At 62.3% G+C, this 20,713-nt stretch overlaps 1 protein-coding gene across 1 annotated transcript in view; it reads right to left on the bottom strand.

Moving 5' to 3' along the window:
• LOC130024689 (transmembrane protein 132D-like) overlaps nt 1-8,251 on the bottom strand; it is a 124,482-nt gene extending 116,231 nt beyond the window's left edge. Inside the window, exon 1 of the mRNA XM_056115384.1 lies at nt 8,017-8,251. Within this exon, the coding sequence (XP_055971359.1) occupies nt 8,017-8,092 (76 nt within the window). The 5' untranslated portion in view covers nt 8,093-8,251. The remainder of the gene's footprint in view (nt 1-8,016) is intronic.
• Nucleotides 8,252-20,713: the final 12,462 nt, after the last annotated feature.

Genomic DNA, 20,713 nt, shown 5'->3' with positions numbered 1-20,713 from the left:
CAATCGGGAGCACCAACTCCCTGGCGCTTCCCAGGACCCTGCTGGGCTGGGAGCACCTTGGGGCGAGGCGTCCAGTGACTGCTGACACCCAACAGGAGGTTTCTCTGGAATCTGACAAGCCTGTTTTCCGTGAAAATTAGTGTTACTTAGAGTAAAGCACATGACCGCACCGGGCCATGCACAGCACCTCCCCCGAGGGAGCCCAGGGATTGTGCTGGAACACACTGAAGCCGCGTGGGCCAGGGGCTCAGTGTAGGACCCTACGCTATCAAGCACGGGAGCGGACCCCCAAACTTTTGGGGGCCTGTTGTCTCCTTCTCAGATTTAAAATAAACACTCAGCGCCTTCCCCTCCCAGGAAATCTGCCTTCTTTAAGCAAACATAAAAATGCCCCCAAGTGCAACCCAGGCTATGACAGCTTCCTTACATGTCCCTCCCCACCCCACACACAGTACCGGTGTCGCAGAACACCAAAGCTAGAAGCTCTGTGACCTTCCATTTGGCAAAGATGTTTAAGATCCGACAACAAAAGCAATTCCATGAAAGAAAAAAAATAGTGAACTGGACTTCTGACAAAATTAAGACATCTGCTCGGCTCTGCCAAAGGCCTGTTGAAAGGGGAAAGACGGCACGCTTAAAGATTTCCAAATCACAAACGAGATGGTAGGCAACTCACCACAATGTCAAAACCGAGTACCAAGACGGCGCAAATGAGCTGCCGCCTGCAAGAGCAGGGTCGGGGCTCTGGGCCCGCGGAGCCATGCAGATGGCGAGGGGGCTTGAGCGTGGACGCCCGCCCAGCCACGCTGGCATGCAGCAGCACGCCGCGAGGGGCCCCTCGAGGCGAGGGAACCCCAGGCTCACGCAGGAGCAGCTGCAGAGCTCAGCGTCACCGGCACGCACGCCAAATGGCTCGACCATTTTGCAAAAACGGTCTGGCAGCTTCTTACCGAGTTAAATACACAGTTAGCACATGGGCCGGATTCTCAGGACCAAGTATTTACCCACAGAAAAGGGAAAACAGATGTTCGCACCAAGATTGGACACAAACACCTCCCGGCTCTGTCTCCACAAGCCCAAACGTGCACAGCCCAGAGATTGGCCCCTGGGGAGGGCGGTGGGGTGGGGGCCACACATGGCTTGGCATAGCCCAGACACCTGCGGCCACGGAAGGACACAGCAGCAGCCCCGTGACACTGCTGCGTGGCCCAAGGGGAACAGCTGAGCCACTGCCCAACAGTGCCAGGGGGAGGACAAGCTGGGGCAGAGACCAGCTGCAAAGGAGAGGGCACTCTGGGGGTGGACGTGGGCACAAGACAGCCCTGCTGGCAAAACTGACCTTAACCCTGACACCCTGGAGCCCCCACCCCTCACAGAAGTACCTGTAGCTGGGGTTCGATCCCAGCAGACAGGAACCCTCTGGGGTCTCCGTCAGCATTGCTGGGGTGCCTGGTCTCAGGCTGGGACTCCTGCTCCCTGGGGAATGGAGAAGCCCCGCCCAGGGAGAGGCCCCGCCCCTGGGTGTGGTGGGGGGCGGGGCCTTGAGCCTCTCTCCCTCCCCTGGCTCCCGCAAAGGGAACTTTCCCAGTGTGCCCACCTGCAGGTGGAGAACACTGATATCCTTTTCATCCGCATCTCAATCGTTGCTAAGAACAAAGTTGCTGGCGTACTGTAAATCCTGACATTTAAAATGGAACTGTTACATCACTCTTGTAAATGTATCCATTGGAATTTAAATACCAGGATGAATCCACACCCACCTCCATCCATTTATAAAATCTATGAAAAAGCCCTCATTAGCAATCAGAACTGTGGCCTTGTTCTCTCTCCTGGAATGCCTGGTTCCGCCCCAGATCCCCCGCAGAATAGCAACCGCCGCCTGGCACGGACGCTGGCACGGACGCTGCCTCGGTGAAAGCTGACGGCCACCAGCTCAGCATGTTCCCCCTGCACTGGGACGGACAGCTTCCTCCTAAGGAGCGCCCACGTGCGCCGGCCTCACTTGTCTGGCAGGCACGTGGGGGCAGCATTGCTTGGACAGACCATCCTTTAAGGGGAAGCGTACTCCCCTAGAGTCACTCCTTAACCAACTCCTGGGTGGAGGACTCGGCTGTCTTGATTACGAGAATTGTCTGATGGTACTTTGTGGAAGTTTCAACGCCTGGGGGAAGTGAATCAGCCTAAGACACAAAAGGGATGGGAATTGCCTTCCACTGTAAAAGAAAGAGGGCTATGGGGGCCAGGAGAGGGAGGGAGAGGAGAGTGAGAGCTGGGCGAGGGGCAGAGGAAGTGGGAGGTAGCAGGCGCTGTGACAGGTGCAGACGAGACCACCAGGAACCCCCAGGAGGGAATGTGGAAGCTCTCGCCCTCCCTCATGCCCTCCACACAGGGCTCACTCCCGGTAGCTGGGCAGTGAACACTGACCTGCAGCAGTAGCCAGGGACATCTGACGTGATCAGGCCAGGCCACGTGACAAGATCACAGTGCCAGCGCTGGAGGAACGTGGGAAGCCTGCCATTGCTCTTACACCTCAGGGTCGAGGATGAGACATGGCGTCCATGCCCATCCCCCTGGGGAGGGACACACAGCAGTGCAGGGAGAGTGTGTGGTCTCGTGCCCAGGACAGCATGACCGCAGGGTATGTATGATAGCCAACTCTGCATGTGGTGACGTGGTCTGTGCATGGGGATGGGGTTTGTGCATGGGGACAGGGTCTGTGTGGGGTGACAGGATCTGTATGGGGACAGACTGTGTGTGGGAACTGGGTCTGTCTGTGGTGACAGGGTCTGTGTGTGGGGACGCTGAGTCTGTGCGTAGTGGCAGGCCCCAGGGTCCACAAAGCGTGGGGGCACCTACCACATAGGACCTGCCCACTGAATCAGTGTGCCCTGATTCTGCCGCGGGCAGGACCCTCAGTCTTTGCCCGGCCAAGCCCCCGATGCCCACGGTACATGCCCCAGCCGCTTCTCTTCCTGAGCTGGGCAGAATTCGCAATGCCCCTCCCTTTCAGCGTCCACGTCTCTGTCTTTCCCATAGTTGAAATGTCCCATCCATGGTGCGGGAGGCCTCGGCATGCCTGCCCGGCTTGGCTCTGCCCTGGATAGGCCCCATCCAGCCCTCTGATGGGCTCCTGAGTGGAGACGCCCAGCTGGGTCGCCCCGCCGGGAAGCAGGAGGACACACATGGGCCCTGTCTCTTGCACTCCCCAACCTCCTGCCTGTGTGGCCATCCCCCTCCAGTGTCCTCCCCCTCCCGCTACGTGGCTGGTATGTCTCCTCCGCTGCTGTCGTCGTAGCTCAACACCCAACACGTGTAAAACCAGCAGCCGTGGCGCCAATCGCTCTTCACAGCACGCCGCGCAAATATTTATTCTCCGCAGAAACTTGCATTGTGTATTGTTTTTACGTCTAATTAAGGACTCGGAAACAGCTCTTACAGGGAAAGGCGCATGGTGGGGAAGCTCTCCTCCGGAGGGCGGCCCTCGAGAGGGGCTCTGCTCGCCCCGGGGGAGTCACCAGGCCGGGGGCAGCACCTCACAGACCCCGCGACAGGGACGCGGCTGGAGGAGCATCTGATGAGTAGGCTCCCACTCAGGGACCCGACTGGGGGCTCCCGACTGAGGTCTGAGCCGACCCGCCCGCACCCATCGAGGGAGACCCCAGAGGAACAAGCCTCACTCCAAACCGGCCCAGACTCTGAATGGGCTCTGAGAGAAGGGCTCTTTTATTTCTACTGAATTTGGGGTAAGAACCTGTGACTCTGAGCTGTGAGACCACCCATCTATAAACCAGGAAGAAGAGAGAAGCAGAGAAAATAAAGCCTTCAGCACCCCTGGGGACCTAGATCAAGCTAAGCCTGATGCTGTGGTGGCCTGTGGGATTTCAGCCGTGTGAAGCTCTTTTCCCTTGGGTGGAGATTCCGGGTGAGCCCAGGCCCGTGTTCTCACCCTCCCTGCTAGGAAGCGAGGCTCCATTCCTACAGGTTGGTTAGACGACTAGGGAGCCCACCAGGAGATGCTCCAGTCCAGGCTTGGCTGCAGTCACGTGACCCTGGTCCCCCTCCCCGGGCCCTTGGAGGCCACAAGGTCCAAAGGACAGAAGCAGCAGGAGGAGGAGTGTCAGCTGGGCTCCAGACGCCCAGCTCCAACCTCGTGTGTCCACACAGATGCTGCAAACTCCGTCAGTGTCTAAACAGGAAACGTTAACCCAAACACACAAACAGCCACGTCAGGGCCGAGCGGGAGAACAGCCAAGCAGTGCCAGGGGGCCTCCTTGCGGGGGCCCAGACACTGGGGCCGCCAGCCACATACAGACAGGAAGCTGGGGGCTGCGTCTGAGGGTCCCTCAGCATCCTGGGGCGCTAACACGCACACAGACACTTGCGAAATTCCCAAGACTCTCCTCGGCCCTCCAAACACCAACCCGGGCCATCTCCCTACGCACGCATGGCTCTCACCCCGTACTCAGGCTGAGGAGCTTTTCTTAGAAAAGCAACTTAGGCAGAGGAATTGCACCTTAGGCCGCTTCAAGCATCCCTCGCCGGATCTTTCTCGCCTCAGTCTGACGGACAACCTCCTACCTCCTATGAAGTGACGGCTGACGGCGCCAAGGGCTTTGCAAGCTGACAAGAGCGAGTGCCTGGCCTGACTGGAGGGGCAGACGGATTTCAGGAGGCCCCTCTGCCCACCCCTCCCCGCCTCCCCCTCTCTCCTCCTCCTCCCGCCCCTGCACAGGGTGGGTTAAGTTCACAACAAAATGGGAACCGACGAGAGAGACGCCCCCCAAAAGGACTGCCTAATAAAATCAGACATTATCCAACTTCTCATGCTTCCCGGGGGCCATGAGAACAGCCAGTGGGCTTGGGACTTCGTCCCCTGGACTGTGGGGCCTCCTCCCCCACCTCCCCCAGTCCTGAAAACCCTGTGAAGTTCCACGTTGGCATCCGACAGTGTTGGAACAGTGTTGGAACTCCTGCGTGGGGCCAGCCCCAGCCTTGGATTCCTGAGAGGATCCCAGATTTCCATCCGGGAAAATGGAGCCAAGTCCCCCAAGGAGGGAGACGGAGCTTTGTCTGATCAGTGGAAACTTCTGGAACCTGCTGAACACCCTGAGCATTCCATCCATAGTCAGCAGGATGTGAGCGGGCAGACTCAACACTGATGGTCATCGTGGGGCGGGTCCCTGCACTGCCCGGCTGCTCTGCCCCTGCTAATGACCCCACAGGGGTGCAGGGTCCCGCCACGGAACCCCTCAGTGTGGGTTCGGCTCTGGATAAAGACAAAGTTCCCTCCTCTTCCAAGCAGGGCAAGGAGCACTGTGAGGGGGGGCAGAGTTGGCTCCCGGCCTCCCCCACCCTTACCCCACCCGCCCACCGCCATGGAGCCACATGAGCTGCTGCAAGTTGGCTGCTGGGGCAAACACCCAAAAACCCTGACCTGTGCCTGGACCCCTACAAGGAGCCCCTGCTGGAGCCTGGCCCCCCCCAGAACACTCCCCAAGATGCGGGTGCACATGGAGTGCCAGGCCTGCAAACTCGTCCACACCCCGTGACATGCCTCGGGCTGATCAGACACTCGCGCAGGCTACAGACCACTAGGCAGGGCCGTGCTGACCGCTGTTTCTCACTCCTGTGGCCTGTGGCCAACATGGGCGGGGAGGAAGGCGGCCAGCGCTCCAGAATACTAAGGGGGGCTGGAGCAACGTCGCGCTCCACAGGCAGACTGGCCTGACCCTCCTGGGTGAAGCCACGTGAGTCCTCAAAACACACAAAGCGGTTCCTGCAGGCTCAGCCCTTTGAGGGCAGGTGGCCTCAGCTCACTGAGTCTAGCAGGTTGACGTGTGGGGATAAGGGCGGGCAGGCAGGCGGGGGAACAAAGGATGGGTGGGTGGATGGATGGACAGAAAGGTGGGTGGATGGATGGGATGGGATGGATGGATGGGTGGATGGATGGGTGGGTGGGTGTGGATGGATGGATGGATGGGTGGATAGATGGGTGGATGGGTGGGTGGATAGATGGACAGAGGGGTGGGTGGATGGATGGGTGGTTCACAGGTAGATGGATGAAGGGGTGGGTAGATGTATGGATGGGTGGATGGTGGGTGGATAGGTGGATGAATGGTGGGTGATGTATGATGATGTTCAACAGATGGATAATGGATAATGGATGGGTAATGCATGGATTGGTGAGTGGATGGACAGTTTGACATATGATAAACAGTTAAATGATGGAATACAAAGATGGATAATGACCAGTGGACAAAATGAATGAGAGAATGGATGGGTTAGTAACAGAGTAGTATAGATTTCTACAATAAAGCTTGAGATTTTGTTTGTCATTTGACGTTCAGAATGAAACTAAGTCGGATTTGCTAGTCTTCCTTTCCATGCACATAGTCTTTATTTTTTTTTTTATAAAATCCTATTGTTAAATTTGTTTTATTCAGAGAAAAAATAATTACCCTGTTCCCTTACCTTGTAACTCAGTATACACGCACTCACACACTCAGACTCACACAGACACACTCACTCAGACACACACAGAAACACAGACACACACTCATACGCAAAAATACATGCATACCCACTCAGTCACTCATACAGACACACATACTCACAAACACACACATGCTCATACACTCACACTGACACACAAGCAGAAACAGTCATACACACACACACAGGGGCTCAACATAGAGCCATCACTGTCTTAAGTCCCCACAAGCTTCCAGAACCTTCTGCATCCAGGTCTCCACACCACCCCACATAACGCGCCGCAGCCAAGCATAGAGAACCAGGTGACTGCCCGGTAGAGCCTCCGTTTTCAGGGATCCTCGCTGTCTGCTCAGAGCAGCTCCAGCAGGCCAGGGAGACTGTTCCTCTACACGCCCGCCCAATAAGGGACCGGGCCAGAGGCCCGCGGGAAAGTAGCCCTCATGCCCTCATGCCCTAGTGCCAACGCTGTCTGCAGGTGCCAAGAGACATGCCTGTGACAGAGGCCAAGCACCCGCCTGGATCTGCTGCCCGAGGCCACCTGGGTTGGAGTCCCCGGAGGCAAGGAAACCTGTGGCTCCAGAAGCTTCCGTCCCAGCGTGGCCTGAGCCCTGCAAGCGCCTCGGCCCCTCGACAGGCACGCAGCCAGGAGGAGGCAGCCACTGCGCTCCCAGCCACACCAGCCTCAGCTGCTGCTTCTGCAACCGCTCAGAGAACAGACAATTCCCGTTATTGAAGGACCGGGCACGGCCGCTGGCCAGCCCCAACAACCCAGAGAGAACTGCTTCCAGGAGCGGCACTGAGTGCCAGCAGCTCCCACCCGGCAGCCAGCCCGAGTGCCCAGCAGCCCCCAGCCCAGGCAGATGAACCCGAGTGTCCAGCAGCCCCCAGCCCAGCCACCCGACCCAAGTGCCAGCAGCCCCCAGCCCGGCCACCTGACCCGAATGCCAGCACCCCACAGCACGGCGCATCCATGAGAAAGCTGCGGAGAGATGCGCGCAGAGACGATCCATCACAGAAGGAGCCGCTGCCACTTTGCGAACCTCCTGCTCGGATCCCAGGAATGGCGGCCTCGCCCAGCACCGAGCCGGGGGGTGACGGTGACAGAGATCGGGGTGCTGGCAGGGGGCACAGCTGGCACGCCTGCCGGTAACGCACAGCTGCAAGGCCTGCGAGTTCGACGGGAAGTCCTGCGCGGTGCGGCTCGGGGGCAGGGGGCCAAGCCCGGGCTCAGGCACCTGCACCTCTCCAGGCTTCCCACTGCCAGGCTCCGGGCATCCCGCGCCAGCCCTAGCCGAGCAGGGGCGGCCGGCAGCCGAGACCCGGGCCCGCCGTGGCGGTGCCCGCGGCTTCCCGCCCCCCGGCACACGCGTCTCCTCCAGCCCCTGGGGCGCAGCGCGGGCCTGTCCCGGCCCGTCCCACCCGGAGCCCCCACGCGCACACGCGCACCCACGCGCGCGCACCCGGACCCAGCCACGCGCGCAGCAAAGTTAGTCCCGGGGCCGGGGGTGGGGGCGGGGGGCTCACCTGCGGGGAGCAGCGCGGCCAGGCCGACGAGCACGGGCGCCCAGCGGGGCCCCGGAGCCCCTCTCGGCGGGGCCATCCGGGCAGGGCGCGTCCCGGAGCCCCGCGCGCTGCCGCTGCCCGGCCGGGCGGCCCCTTCCCGGCGCGGGCGGTCCTCGGGGAGCCCCAGGAGGGGCCCGGCTAGCGGGGTCGCGGGGTCCCCATCCCGGCCGGCCGCGCCCCGGGGCCCGCGCGCGCTCGGGCGCCCAAAGTTTGGCGGGTGCGGCCCCCGCGCAGCCCCGGCCCGGCTGGCGCTCGCGGCTCCCGGCGCGCAGGGCGCACGGCCGGCTGCGGGGACGGCGCGGGGCACGCGCGCAGGGGCGCGGGCACGGGCGCTCCCGGGGCAGGCGCGCGCGCCGCGGGGCCCGGGGCCGCTGGGGGCTTCGCGGGCGAGCTGGGTCTTTCAGGAGAGCCGGCGAAAGCCCCACCCTTCGGAGTGACAGCTGGGAGCCCCAATCCGCAAAGTGGAGCCCACCTCCGGCCCGCAGACACCCGCGCGGCCCCCGCCCGGCCCTGCCCGCCGCGCCCCCCGCCCGGCCCGCACCCCAACAGGTGCCCGGGAGGCCTGGCCGCCGCATTTCACGACCCCCCCCCAACCCGCGGAGGGCGGGTCCCGGGCCAGAGCCTCCAAGGCCGGGCCCCCTCCCCCCGCTGGGCATCTCCCGCAGGCCTCCGCAGGAGGGACGCTGAGCTACCCAGACGCGCGCTCTCATCCTGAAGGACCCCCCAGCGGCAGCCCACAAGAACCGAGACGCTGCAGGGCCAGAGTGATCTGGACGTGGGGGGGTCAGGGGGGAGGCCGTGGCACTTAGCTCACGTCCCACCTGTTCCTTGCTGAACCCCTAGTGCCGGCACCCCCCCCTCTTCCTTGGCGCTGAGTCCAGGGCGCTCTGCTGTGGGTACACTAATGGCCCAGATCAGTGCCAGAGGCTGGCGGTCTGGTCTTGCCCAGCGCTTGTCAGCAGGCCCCCTGGGAACCTCATGGGGGGGGGGGGGGAGAGGGCAGGCGGCACCCACAAATGGGGTGCGGAGGGGCCCAGAGCTCTAGGGGACAGCTCTGGAAGGAGGGCTCTGCCCGAAGTCCTGCCCACGTGCCACTTGAGAGGACGATTTTTAAAAATATCTCTTTTGTCTGAACCAGAACGTCTGTGCCCAATTTCTGCCCTTGGCCTCTTGAGTCCACGGCACAGAGGCAGGAATTCCAGGGCTGCCCAGCCAGTCCCCAGGCCGTCCCTGTCACCTCAGCGCACGAGTTCCCACAGCAGGGCATGCGTGCCACACTGCCCACACCACTGCCCCCTCGCCGGCTGATGGGGAAGCAGAGGCTGAAGTCCCCCTTCGCCCACCCTCACCTGGTCTCAGTGTCCGCCCGGAATGCCCCCCCCCATGCAAATCTGAATCTGTTCACAGTTCTCAGGTTCACTTTAGAGGTTTCATTGGCGTCTCAGTGCATTCTGACATTATGTAAGTTCCAGGTGCGCCTCGCTCTACAGCGGCCCTCACTACACTCACTTCAGAGCAAAGACAAGTGGGGCGTCCCCCACGGGAGAGACGGGGTAAGTGGGCCAACGGGCCAAGTGTCTGCAAACGGCCCATCAGGATAGAGCTTCCATCTTCACTAAGAGTTAAGGCCCCTGTTCTTCATTACTAACAAGTGCTTCGCTTTCTAAACTGTCGGGGTCCTGGCCAGTTGACCCCGGCACACTGGAGTTCGCTCCCCCAGAGTCACCGGACTTACTCCCTATAGGAGAGGGAGTGGGCAGGAGAGAATGTCTCTGCCCTGGCCCTCCATGCACCGCGGACTCCAGTTGCCTATGAGAAAGAACCACACTGGGGGGGGGGGGGGCCTGGAGGTCAATCAACAATCCCTTTATTAGCACTCACACAGGGTTTTATACATCCGTTTCAGGGGGCAATCCACGTGTATCACAGTTGCCTCGTCAGGCTCAGTACAGATGTTAGTTAATGATTTACATCTCCCGCCCTTCGGCCAGTGTATTGGCTCAGGCAGATGGTAACTGTTACGTCCCTCATCCTCAACCAGAGTGCCCACGCGTGTGGAGTGCCGGACAAGCCCCTGGTTCCCTGTGAACAGGGCTGACTCTTGCTTCCAGGGGCAGGGGTTTGGTCAAAGTCTCAGGCTGGCTGCTGAGACACTAACACAAACTAAAGTAAAATTTCCCCCAGAACTGCAGTGATCAGAGACTCCCTTAGGCTAGGGGGAGCTCCTTAGCAGGACACAGGGGCAGCCCGCGCTGGGCACTGGGCACGAGGAAGCCAGGAGTCCGGCTCCATGGAGAAGGTGAGGGGGGACTAACAGCTGATCACCAAGAGTGCTCCTTGCGGTGCGGTTCTGGGGGCAGCAGGGCCCAGGAGGATGGGGGACAGGCAAGACGCGTCCCATTGCGGGGACATGCACTGACCTCCTCTGCTCCTGGGATCCGTGAGAATATGGGGCTCAGGAGCACTGGAGGACTGGCAGGGTGGTCCTGCCAAGGAGCCCCCAGCCCTTCTACTCACCCCATTGTGGAACACGGGGAAGCACCCCCCACTGCCCGGACTTGCCCCTCTTCAGGCGGGGACAGCGGGTGACCAAGGGGCTCTATGTGGGTGGCCAGTGGGGCCCCATGCCTCTGAGGGGCGCTGCTGGCACTGCCAGTGAGTTTTCTCCTCCCGGGCACCTGCACTACTATTCCGTGTCCACTGCAGTGACAGACACACAAAAGCCAGTGACGGGAGTCACTTCCCATAGGCAGCAACAGCCTCAGTGACCGTCCCAACACGCACACACACACACACAAACACACACATATACACATGTACAGACACATATACACATATATATATACACACACATACCCACATACACACACATACGCACACAGCGAACCATGGTGGCACCAAGCAACATGGCAGATGGCAGGGCACAGGAGACTGCCGAGGTCATGTCCCAGTCCTGCCAACCCCACTCTGCCCTGCCACCCCCACACTGCGTGTGGCCGTCACCCCCCAGTGAACCAAGAGCCGCAGCCTAGGCAGTTGCTGGCACAAGGCTCCCTTGGCCGTAACTCGTGATTATGGGTTCAGAGGCCTCGAGCCAGCTGTGAAGTGTTGGGCAGTGCTTTCCGGAACACCCTGGCACTCTCCCTGAGCCCTGCACCCAGGGACGGAGCTGGGCATGGGCCCACTGCTGACAGCCCCCCGAGCCTCTCACCAGAGCCCACCACTGCGGTCAGCCCCAGTGCAGGGCGGCAGGAGTGGAGATGTTCATGTGTCCTTCAGCAGGCCCCGACTCCACGCTTCGTCCCATGCTCCCCAAATGGGCGGCAGCCCCAGAGCAAAGCCTCCCTCCAACAGGACTCAGGCTGAGGAGTGAGGGCCGCCAGCACAGTGGCGGATGGGCATGGCAGCCCCTTCCAGCCTGGACTCTGGGTGTCTCGTGGCCAGGACCGCAGCTGTGCTGGCCCAGACAGTGGTTGCCCCGTCCACCCTCTGCGCCCGAAGGCCACAGCAGACATATCACCCCTTGGCGTCGTGTGTGGCTCCTCTCTGGAGGGCAGTGTGGCCTCCCGGCGTCTCTGGACACGCGGCCAGGCTGGACGCACGATGGCCCGAGCCCGCGCCCACTGCAGCGCTCCCGTCAGGGCTGCACAGACAGAACCGTCGGGGCGAGCAGGTCGGAACATCGGGGACCGGCCGTGTGCGGCAGGAGGAGGCCCTGGGACCCCCAGACTCGCGTTCCCTGTGGCATGGCGGGATATGACCCCCAGAAAGGGCAGCTGGCTCTGCGGGCGCCTGGCCTGCCCGGACGCATCCGTGGGCCTGCAGTGCCCCCTGCTGGCTGGCACTGGCAGCTGCGGACTTGGGCCCTGGCACCCAGAGGCGTGGAGGCTGCGGCTCCCGCCCCCGCGGCAGACACATGCGTCAGGCTGCACGTTCGGGTGACTCAGGTGACGTCTTTGAAAGCAGAGAGTGTCTCACGTCTTCTGCCCACCCGTGTTGCGGCCACTCGCTGTCCTTAAGGAAATGCCAAGCTGGTCTGCAAAGCGGGGGCCGGTACACAGTCATACCAGAGCCTGCTGGGGCACCTGCATGCAGACGTGCACATGCACACGCACACGCATGCATGCACATATGCACTCACATGCACACACTCAGGCAACACGCACACACTCACACACGCGCGCCCATAGTCACACACGTGCACACTCATGTATGCACACACATGCACGCACATATGCACACGTGCACATGCTCAGGCACACGCACACACACAGGCGCGCACATAGTCGCACACCTGCACACTCACACACATATGCATGCACATATCACGCATGTGCACACGCTCACATATTCATGCACACACATGTGCACACACACACGCACACATGTATCACAGACACGCACACTCTTGGGTACTCACAAACTCAGGCACACACATACCCACACATGTATGCATGCATATGTCACAAACGTGCACACTCTCGAGCACTCACAGTCTCCTACACACATTCACTCACACACACACACACACAGAGCACACCAGCACTCCCGGAGCTGAGCCCACCAGCGTGTCACTCTAGGCATGTAGACAGATGGCCACCTGTGCAGAGGGAGACATAAAGATGGAGCCTCTCGGGGGCTGATGGGGCTGCCCTCACTGACCCTGTCCTGCTCCTGCGAGCACCCAGAGGTGTCTAGATATAGACCCTGGCTCCCCTGGGGCCACCTCATCCAGATGCATCTCACACCGCGTCTGCAGTGAGTGGGAGCAGAGACACGTGCTGTGTGTCTCGGGGGGCCCACAGGGCCAAGCCCAGGTCGGCTGGGGCACCACTGCTGCACCGCTCAGGCTGGGGCTCTGCCTTCCTGGGCTCTCCGGGACCACTTCTGCCATGAGGACGTGGCCCCGGGGCCACATGGGGCACGGGGCCCCTCCGGGAGGCACATCCACTGCCCAGGGAGCACCGGCAGGAGCATCAATGTGCAGCTGTTCTCGCTGATGAGCCCAGACCTGAGAGCCGGGCCTTAGATTCTGCTCTGGAGTCTGGGAATAGCATCGAGATGGCCCTGGGGGCCAGGCTCAGAGCATGGCGGTGCCCCGAGGGAATGCAGCACCCTCTCGGAGCACAGTCGGGCGGGTCCCAACCTCCTGTGTGTGGCCAGGCTGTCACCAAGGGTCCAACACTGCCTGCAGGCCAAGGGTGGTGGAGCTGAAGACTGCGACCCCCTTTCCCTCTCTCGGGCTCGGCCCCCGCTGCCCTCATTGGCGGAAGTCCCGGTGCTGCCCATGAGTCCCCAAGAGGTGACAAGGCCTTCTCTCCTCTCTGGCTGACTCTGACAGCTGTGCAGCCCCCAACATGGGCACTGCCCCGTGCACCACAGGGTCTTTGCACGCACCTGCGTGGATCTGCAGGGCGCCTCTGCACGGGTCCCCTGCACCGATCAGGCCCGACAGCCCTGAACATAATGTTGAAGGAGCAGTCCCCGCCATGTGCCCTCCAGCGTCTGTCACCAGAGCCTAAACCCCATTGGTCCTCCCTGCCTGCCCCACTCCTACCCCGAGAGCAGCAGGCTCAGACATGTCCCCGCCAGCTGAAGGTAAAGATGTGCCCCACACCCCGCTGAGGGCTCAGGAGACATGCCGGACACTGGCAGGCGAGGGTCCGAGGGGGGCCATGGGACTGGCCTTTGCTGGTGTTTCTCCGACTCGTGGCAGCCTGCCCTGTGAGGATTGAGCTCACGCTGTGACCTCAGCCTGGTCCCGGAAAATCGACCCCTAACTCTGGGGCTGTCACCCAGCACACCTACACCTCCCACGGGGTGAAGACTCAGGCTGGGACCTGGACACACACTCGGCACGGGGGAAGAGCTGGCCTTGCACACGGCGGCCCGAGCACAGAGCCAGGAGCAAGCACTACCGGGAGAGGCCTGTGTCTCTTTGTCGGGGTCCCTGCCGGACCATCCATGTGATGGGTGGCCTTGTGCAGTCAAGGGCCGGGCCTCAGCCGGGAGTGCCAGGAAGACGGGCGAGATGCCAGGAGTCTGAGACCCCAAGTACCCCCCACGCACCAGAGTCTAAATGAGGCCTTGTGTGCGTGCGAGAAAGTTTCTCTCTTTTTTTTTTGTTTGTTTTTGCATAAAAACCTGCCGAGGCAGAAGAAAAACAGACCAGAAAAAGCAGAACAACGAGACACTGGTGTGTCGGCGGTGGCGGGGGAGTGTCGGCCTGGGGTCTGTGCCGTGGGGAAGCGCTGACGGAGCATCGCGGGTTCGAGCCAGTTCAGGCTGAGTGTCAGACGCGCCGTTTAAAACCGTGTTGCTGGAGTTTATGGAACTCGCGGAGCAGAGTGTGGGTCACACCGCCCCAACCCCATCCAGAGAGGCAGATTCTGCCCCGGTGGGCCCACGGGGACGTGTGTAGGGGACTGAGGGTCAAGGCAAACTCGCCTTGTCCCTGGCCCCCTGCCCGGCACATCTGGGCCTCAAGTCTGCTTAGGGTCGGCTGGCCCATAGACCTTCACCCAGATTCTGGCTGCTGGGGCAGAGACCTCAGGCAGGGAGTATGGTCAGGCAGGCACTGCCACTGTCCCTGTCCCTCTTCCTGTCCCTGTCCCTGTCCCGGCCCCTGCCCCTGTCCCTGCCCGTCCCCGTCCCCGTCCCTGTCTCTGTCCCGGCTTGCTGTTCCCACCAGGCCTTGCAGACCAGGGCAGACGGAAGGCCAGGAGCCAGGAAGAGACGGTCCCCTAGTTCCAGTCCTGCACGCTGACCGGCAGGCCGAGTAGTGGCCATGGCCACCCCCTGCATTCGCCTTCTCACCCCTGCCGTGCCTTACCTGGTTGGGGCCTCACCAGGGCTCCCTCCTGGCTTTGTGTGCAGGGGCCCCACTGTGTCACGGTCGAACCCGGGCAACCGTGAACAAGGCCAGCGCCATCCTTGCAGCACCCCCACCCCGGCCCTGGGCCTCGTCTCACCCAGACACCTGCAGGCCAGTGGGGCACCAGACACAGCCTCTCCCTACGGCTGCCCTGGCGGATCACCAAGGCCCACCCCTCCCCTCCCCCTGCACCCTCCTCTCTCCTTCCCCCCCACCTGCTCCTGCCCTGGGCCTTTGCACGATGACCTTCTCCCAGGCACCTGCTCTGTCCCACTCTCCAGGCCTAGACCCGGGGGGACACATGGCCCCTCACAGGGCCCTAGGGCTGCAGGGCCCCGGGAAGGACACAGCTGCCCATGTTCCCACCAGCTGGGGTCAGCCGACACTCCCATTGGGGTGTGGGGTGCCGGCCCCGCAGAGCACCAGGCTGGGCCCTGAGGGCGAGGGGCTTTGCGCTGCTTTTAAGTCATCCTGCTTCTATTTTCTGTGCTGCCGCTGTGAGTGGAAACAGGTTTTCTCCCCATTTTCTCGGCCGGGGGGGAGGGGGTGCGTGTCTACACCCTGCTTCTCACCAGCCCCGCTGCCGTGTCAGACGCCTCTGTGGGAGGGGCTTGGCCCCAGGCAGCCGTGCCTGCCCCTCACTGTCTGGGCAGGGCTGGACGAGGGTGACCCTCTTGCTACCATATGCCGCCAGCCCCCAGGCTGCTTCTCCTTGATGGCACCGATGGGGAGGCGGGAGTGTCCACTTGGGTGGGCGGCCTGGGCTCCGGACATGGCACGGCTGGCCGGGGCTGCTGGCCACGGTGTCCACAGCCCATCCCACAGGACCCCAGGGCAGAGCCGGGAGGAGGAAGTGAGGCGGGCAGCGCCCCAGGGCGTCCACGCAAAGGTCATCTGTCCCTGCTGCATGGGGCAGTCCCACAGAGGGCGGTGGGGGTGACGCTTCCTGGGGTGGGGGTCTGTAAGGACAGGGGGTCTCCGAGTTGGAGGAAGGAGCGGTAAGGGGACGCGAGCAGGTGGAGTCCCCGTGCCAACAGCTCTGGGGCACCCCAGGCTCATGGGTGAGACGCCCCCTCCCATCCCCGGGGTCTTGGGCTCTGTGGGCAGTGGACAGGAGAGCAGGTCCGCCTCCAGTCTCCCTTTCTGTGGCAGTTGGGAAACTGAGCATGGACACGCATTCCCCACTGGGAAGGCCACTGGCCCAGGGCCCAGTCAGCCCCAGCAGCTGGGCAGCGGTGCGCTAAGAGGCCAGCAACCGTGCGCCCTCTCGCCATGCTGGGGTCCACGCCCAGGGCAAGTCCCTAGTGAATTCCAGGCCTGGGGGGATCCTGGAAAGACATTTGCACAGCCAGGACGTGGGGGCCCAGCTAGGATGCCGGGGAGCAGGTCCGGGAAGAACCGGAGAGGCAGTCTGCTGGTCACACCAGGTCCCGGGAGACTGCCCCTGCGGACCCGCAGGAAAGGCCACAGCCCGAAGCTGCTCCCGCCACCCGCGTCCACCCACCTGGCCCCTCTGGGAGCCCCGACTGTGCCACGCCCCTTCCATGCACCCTTTGGGAGACTGAGCTGCTGGCCACGGGCACCCGCCATGGACGGCCACACCGGCCATGCCCACACCTCTGCTCCCACAGATGCCCAAACCAGAGCCCGGGAGGAGGGGCTTCCCGCCCCTGAGCCACTCGGCAGGGGGGTCCCCCAGCCACCGGACCCTCAATTAGCAAAGAATCTGACAGCCTGGCCCAGCCCTAGTGGCCCCCGCCCACTAGACCCTCCTGTCCCTGACCTTGGCATCTTCACGCCTGCTAAGGGACAGGCTGCCAAAGCCTCCATGCCCAGCTGCTGAGCACAGGTGGTCCTGGTGCTCAGGGTCCGGCCGGGCTGGCCCCAACCAGCCCCAGGAGAGGCTTCCAGTTCTTGCAGGCCTCTGCCTTGAAAGCAGAGTGGGTCTCTGCTGCCTGTAAAACTCCTTCCCAGGAGCAGGGCCGGGTGATCTAAAGAATCAGGGTCTAACGCACAGTGGCAGGAGGAGACACACCCCACACCCCACATTTGAGCCCCCAACCCCCTTACCCTGAAATCTGCAGGAGCCTGTTTGGGGCCCTGTGGAGTGGCTGGGACACTCCCCTCAGAAGTAGGAATCTGACTCACAGAGGGCCCAGTCCCCCAGACCCATGGAGGGCCCAGACCCCCAGACCCACGGAGGGCCCAGACCCCCAGGGGAAATGCTTCCGTGAGTGTCACCATTAGCATTGAATCAGTGAGCCTGACCCCCAGGACAGCCCCTGCTCCTGGTGCTGACAGGAGCCAACGAGGCTGTGCAGTCGCCGCTGAGAGAACGTGGCTGTGTCCCTCCCTCCTGCCAGCACAGGGACCCTCAGACAGGCCGCGCAGCCCCCCACAGAAGTGCCTCTTTGCATGGTGAGCAGAGAGCAACACGGCCAGGGTGTGCGTGTGTGTGTGTGTGAGTGAGTGTGTGTGGAGTGTGTATGAGAATGTGTGTGTGAGAGCATGAATGTGAATATGTAAGAGTATGTGTGTGTAAATGCATGTGTGAGTGTATGAGTGAACGCATGTGTGTGAGTGAATGTGTGTGAGTGTGTCTGTGAGTGTGTGTGAGTGAATGTATGACAGTGTATATGCATGTGTGAGTGCATGTTTGTGAATGCGTGTGTGTGTGAGTGCATGTATGTGTGTGAGTGCACGTGTATGAATGTGTGTGAGAGTGGGTACATGTGTGTGAATGTGTGTGCGTGTATGTGTGTGAGTGTGAGTGTGTGTGTGCATTTCTTATGTCATACAATTAGTCAGCTCTGCCTGCATGTGCCAAGCACAGATGACAATTCACTGGAGAAAACTTGTCACTTTCCATAATTCAAAGCTGGAATGACGGCACTATCCCTCCAAGAGATGAATCTGCCCAGCCATGCTCAGAGCTCGGTGGCGTTTGATGAATGTGCTGGAAACACCCAGAACCAAAGCACCATTTGTCAGCCCTGGCACCCAGGCCGTCGGATGCCAGAGCTCAGAGCACTTGGCCCTCGGATGCTGGAGCCGGGCACTGAGGCCGTCGGACCGTGGGTCCAGGCTCCTCACTCTACGGTCAGCTCCTGCAGTCAGGCCAAAACCAGGGGGTCCCTGGAGGTCTGGAGGGGCTGCTGCTCCTGCCCGCGTGGACTCCAGAGGAGCCCTGGTGGGCACTGAGCGGGTCCCCCCCGGAGCTGGTCCACACACGGTAGGTCACGACTCTGGAGCTGGACGAGAGCCCATGTCCCCACAGCCCTGGGAAGTGGCCGCGAGGCGGGCATGGGGTGGAGGGGCTGCCCTCCCAGAGGGCTGGGCTGGAACCTGGGAGACGGGGCTCCGGGCCAGAGCTTCCCACCATGTCTGCGCCCCGGCCTGCTGGTCTGTCCACTCCCTCCCCTACGAGGTGGCCTGTCAGAGTGAAGCCATAATGGGGCAGACGGGTCCCTGGCACCGCAGGGAATGGGAGTGACCAGGGCTGTGGGGAGGCCGAGTGCGGCACGAGCTGGGGCTGAGACCCCCACCCTGTCCCCGCCGTGAACAAGATTGTTCCCATGGTCGCCACTGTCCACACCAGCACCTCCTTCGCACCAGGTGACCAGCGCCACCTTCGTCACCTCCCCTCCCCTCTGCCATCCCCATCGCTGCCCCCTTGTTCCTTCCTAGAGAGCGGGGGGCTGGGCTGAGGCAGCAGAGACCCAGCAGCCAGGGCGCCTCAGGCTCAGGAATCACCACAGATGCCAGCGCTGGGTGCCCTGGTGTGTCTCTCTGCTGCCCCGTCCTTCACAGAGGGCCAGCGGCCGTCCTAGTGGCCCGCGTGGACATGTGTGTGTGTGCGAGTGAGTGTGTGTCCTGGCCCAGGGCTTAGGTGGTCAGGGTGCTGTGCTGAGTCCCATCCCCAGGCCCTCTCCCAGAGCACCGGCAACATCTCTGGCCCGGGGACAAGGCTGCCCCTGTCCGGCAGCGGCTGGACGCAGGAGGATGCGCTGCGAGCTTGTCCCGGGGCCAGAGCCCCTCCCCCCTCCCTGCTGTCACTCTGTGCCAGGCCCCTGCATCTGCAGCCCCGAGTGTCCCCAAACTCTCTCCTGTCCTCCCGGACTGTGGCCAGCAGGGCTGCTGGCCGCTCATGAGAGCCTGGGAGGAAGCAGATGCCCTTGAGGGGCTCCTTGGCCCTGCAGCCCCCACACGCTCCTGGGCCAGGGTCTCCCCAAGAGCCAGCCTGAGCTCCTCGACCACAGGCCATGCAGACAGCAGGGGCAGCGGGTCAGTGTGGGAGTGAGTCAGCGTGGACAGTGGGGTCAGCATGGGCAGCGGGTCAGTGTGGGCAGCGGGTAAGTGTGGGCAGTGGGTCAGTGTGGGCAGCGGGTCCAAGTGGGCAGCGGGTCAGCTTGGGCAGCGGGTCAGTGTGGATAGCGCAGTCAGTGTGGACAGTGGGCTTGTGTGGGCAGCGGATCAGCATGAGCAGTGGGTCAGTGTGGATAGCAGGTCAGCGTAGGCAGCGGGTCAGTGTGGGCAGCAGGTTCGTGTGGACAGTGGGTCAGTGTGGGCAGCAGGTCAGTGTGGATAGCACTGTTAGTGTGGGCAGTGGGCTCATGTGGGCAGCAGGTCAGTGTGGGAGCAGGTCAGTGTGGGCAGCGGGTCATTGTGGGAGCGGGTCAGCGTGGGCAGTGGGGTCAGCGTGGGCAGCGCGTCAGTGTGGATAGCGCAGTCAGTGTGGGCAGTGGGCTTGTGTGGGCAGCGGGTCAACATGGCGCTGGTACACGTCAGCAGATGCTGCCCTGCCCATTTCCCGGCCCCCCACCCCCAGCAGCCTGGACCCCCCAGGTCGCCCCCCCTAACCCGCAGCCCAGAGGCATGTCCGGTGCTGCTCTGCACCCAGGGCAGTGGCAGAGGTGGGCGGGCAGGTGGGGGTCACTCGGTCGAGGCCCCCAGAGGGCCCTTGCGTGAGAGGAGACGGCGGCTGAGGGTTTCTGGGAGGGGCTGGGTGGGGCGCAGGCACAGGTGGGTAAGCAGCTCCAGATCCTGGACACAGCCTGCAGGGCTGGGTCTACCAGCCCCAGAGGGCCGAGCATTCTCCACGCAGCTCATCAGCTGGGACAATGCGCCACCTGCTGGAGATGCAGAGAACAGCGTTGGGGAGGCCGGGTCTGGCGTCTATACTTTGCTGCGGCTCTAAAGCCGAAAGGTCTCAATAAAAATCCTGCGAGAAATGAGCCACCGACAAGAAGCTGGAGGTCAAGCCCGCCCTGTGGGGAGGGTCCTTCCCGGACATCCCATGGGGGCTCAGGGCCCTCAGGGCAGGGAGCAGAGGTACGAGCACAGGCAGGGGTCAGGGGCCACGAGACAGGACAGGGGGAAAGGACAGGGGACAGGGAAAAGGACAAGGGGGACAGGACAGGGGCCAGAAGGACAGGCAAGGGGGGACAGGACAGGGTACAGGATGGCGGGGACTGGTCAGCGTTTCTGCCCACCGCAGGCCCCACTGCCCCACTCTACCCTCTGCTGGCACGAGGGGGCGCTAGAGCAGGGACTCTCAGAGCCTGCCAGTCCTCATCTTGGCCACCTAGAAACCAGTGGTGACTGGCCGTAAACCCTTTGATGGTCCTTGGAGGAAACAGGGCCGACCCTTGGAGTTTGAAGTGGCAGTGACGTCACCTGAGAGGTGACACACAGGTGCCACGAGATCCCTTTAAGATGGAGAAGCAGCTTTTTGTGACCCTTTGTCCCAGCTGAGGCTAACAAAGAAACCTCTGGTTACCCTGG

This window comes from Sorex fumeus, unplaced genomic scaffold (genome assembly GCF_029834395.1).
Source record: "Sorex fumeus unplaced genomic scaffold, SorFum_2.1 ptg000029l, whole genome shotgun sequence".
NCBI classification, from domain to species: domain Eukaryota; kingdom Metazoa; phylum Chordata; class Mammalia; order Eulipotyphla; family Soricidae; genus Sorex; species Sorex fumeus.
The sequence above is the reverse complement of the archived record's forward strand: the minus strand, read 5'-3'. Positions and strand labels throughout refer to the sequence as shown.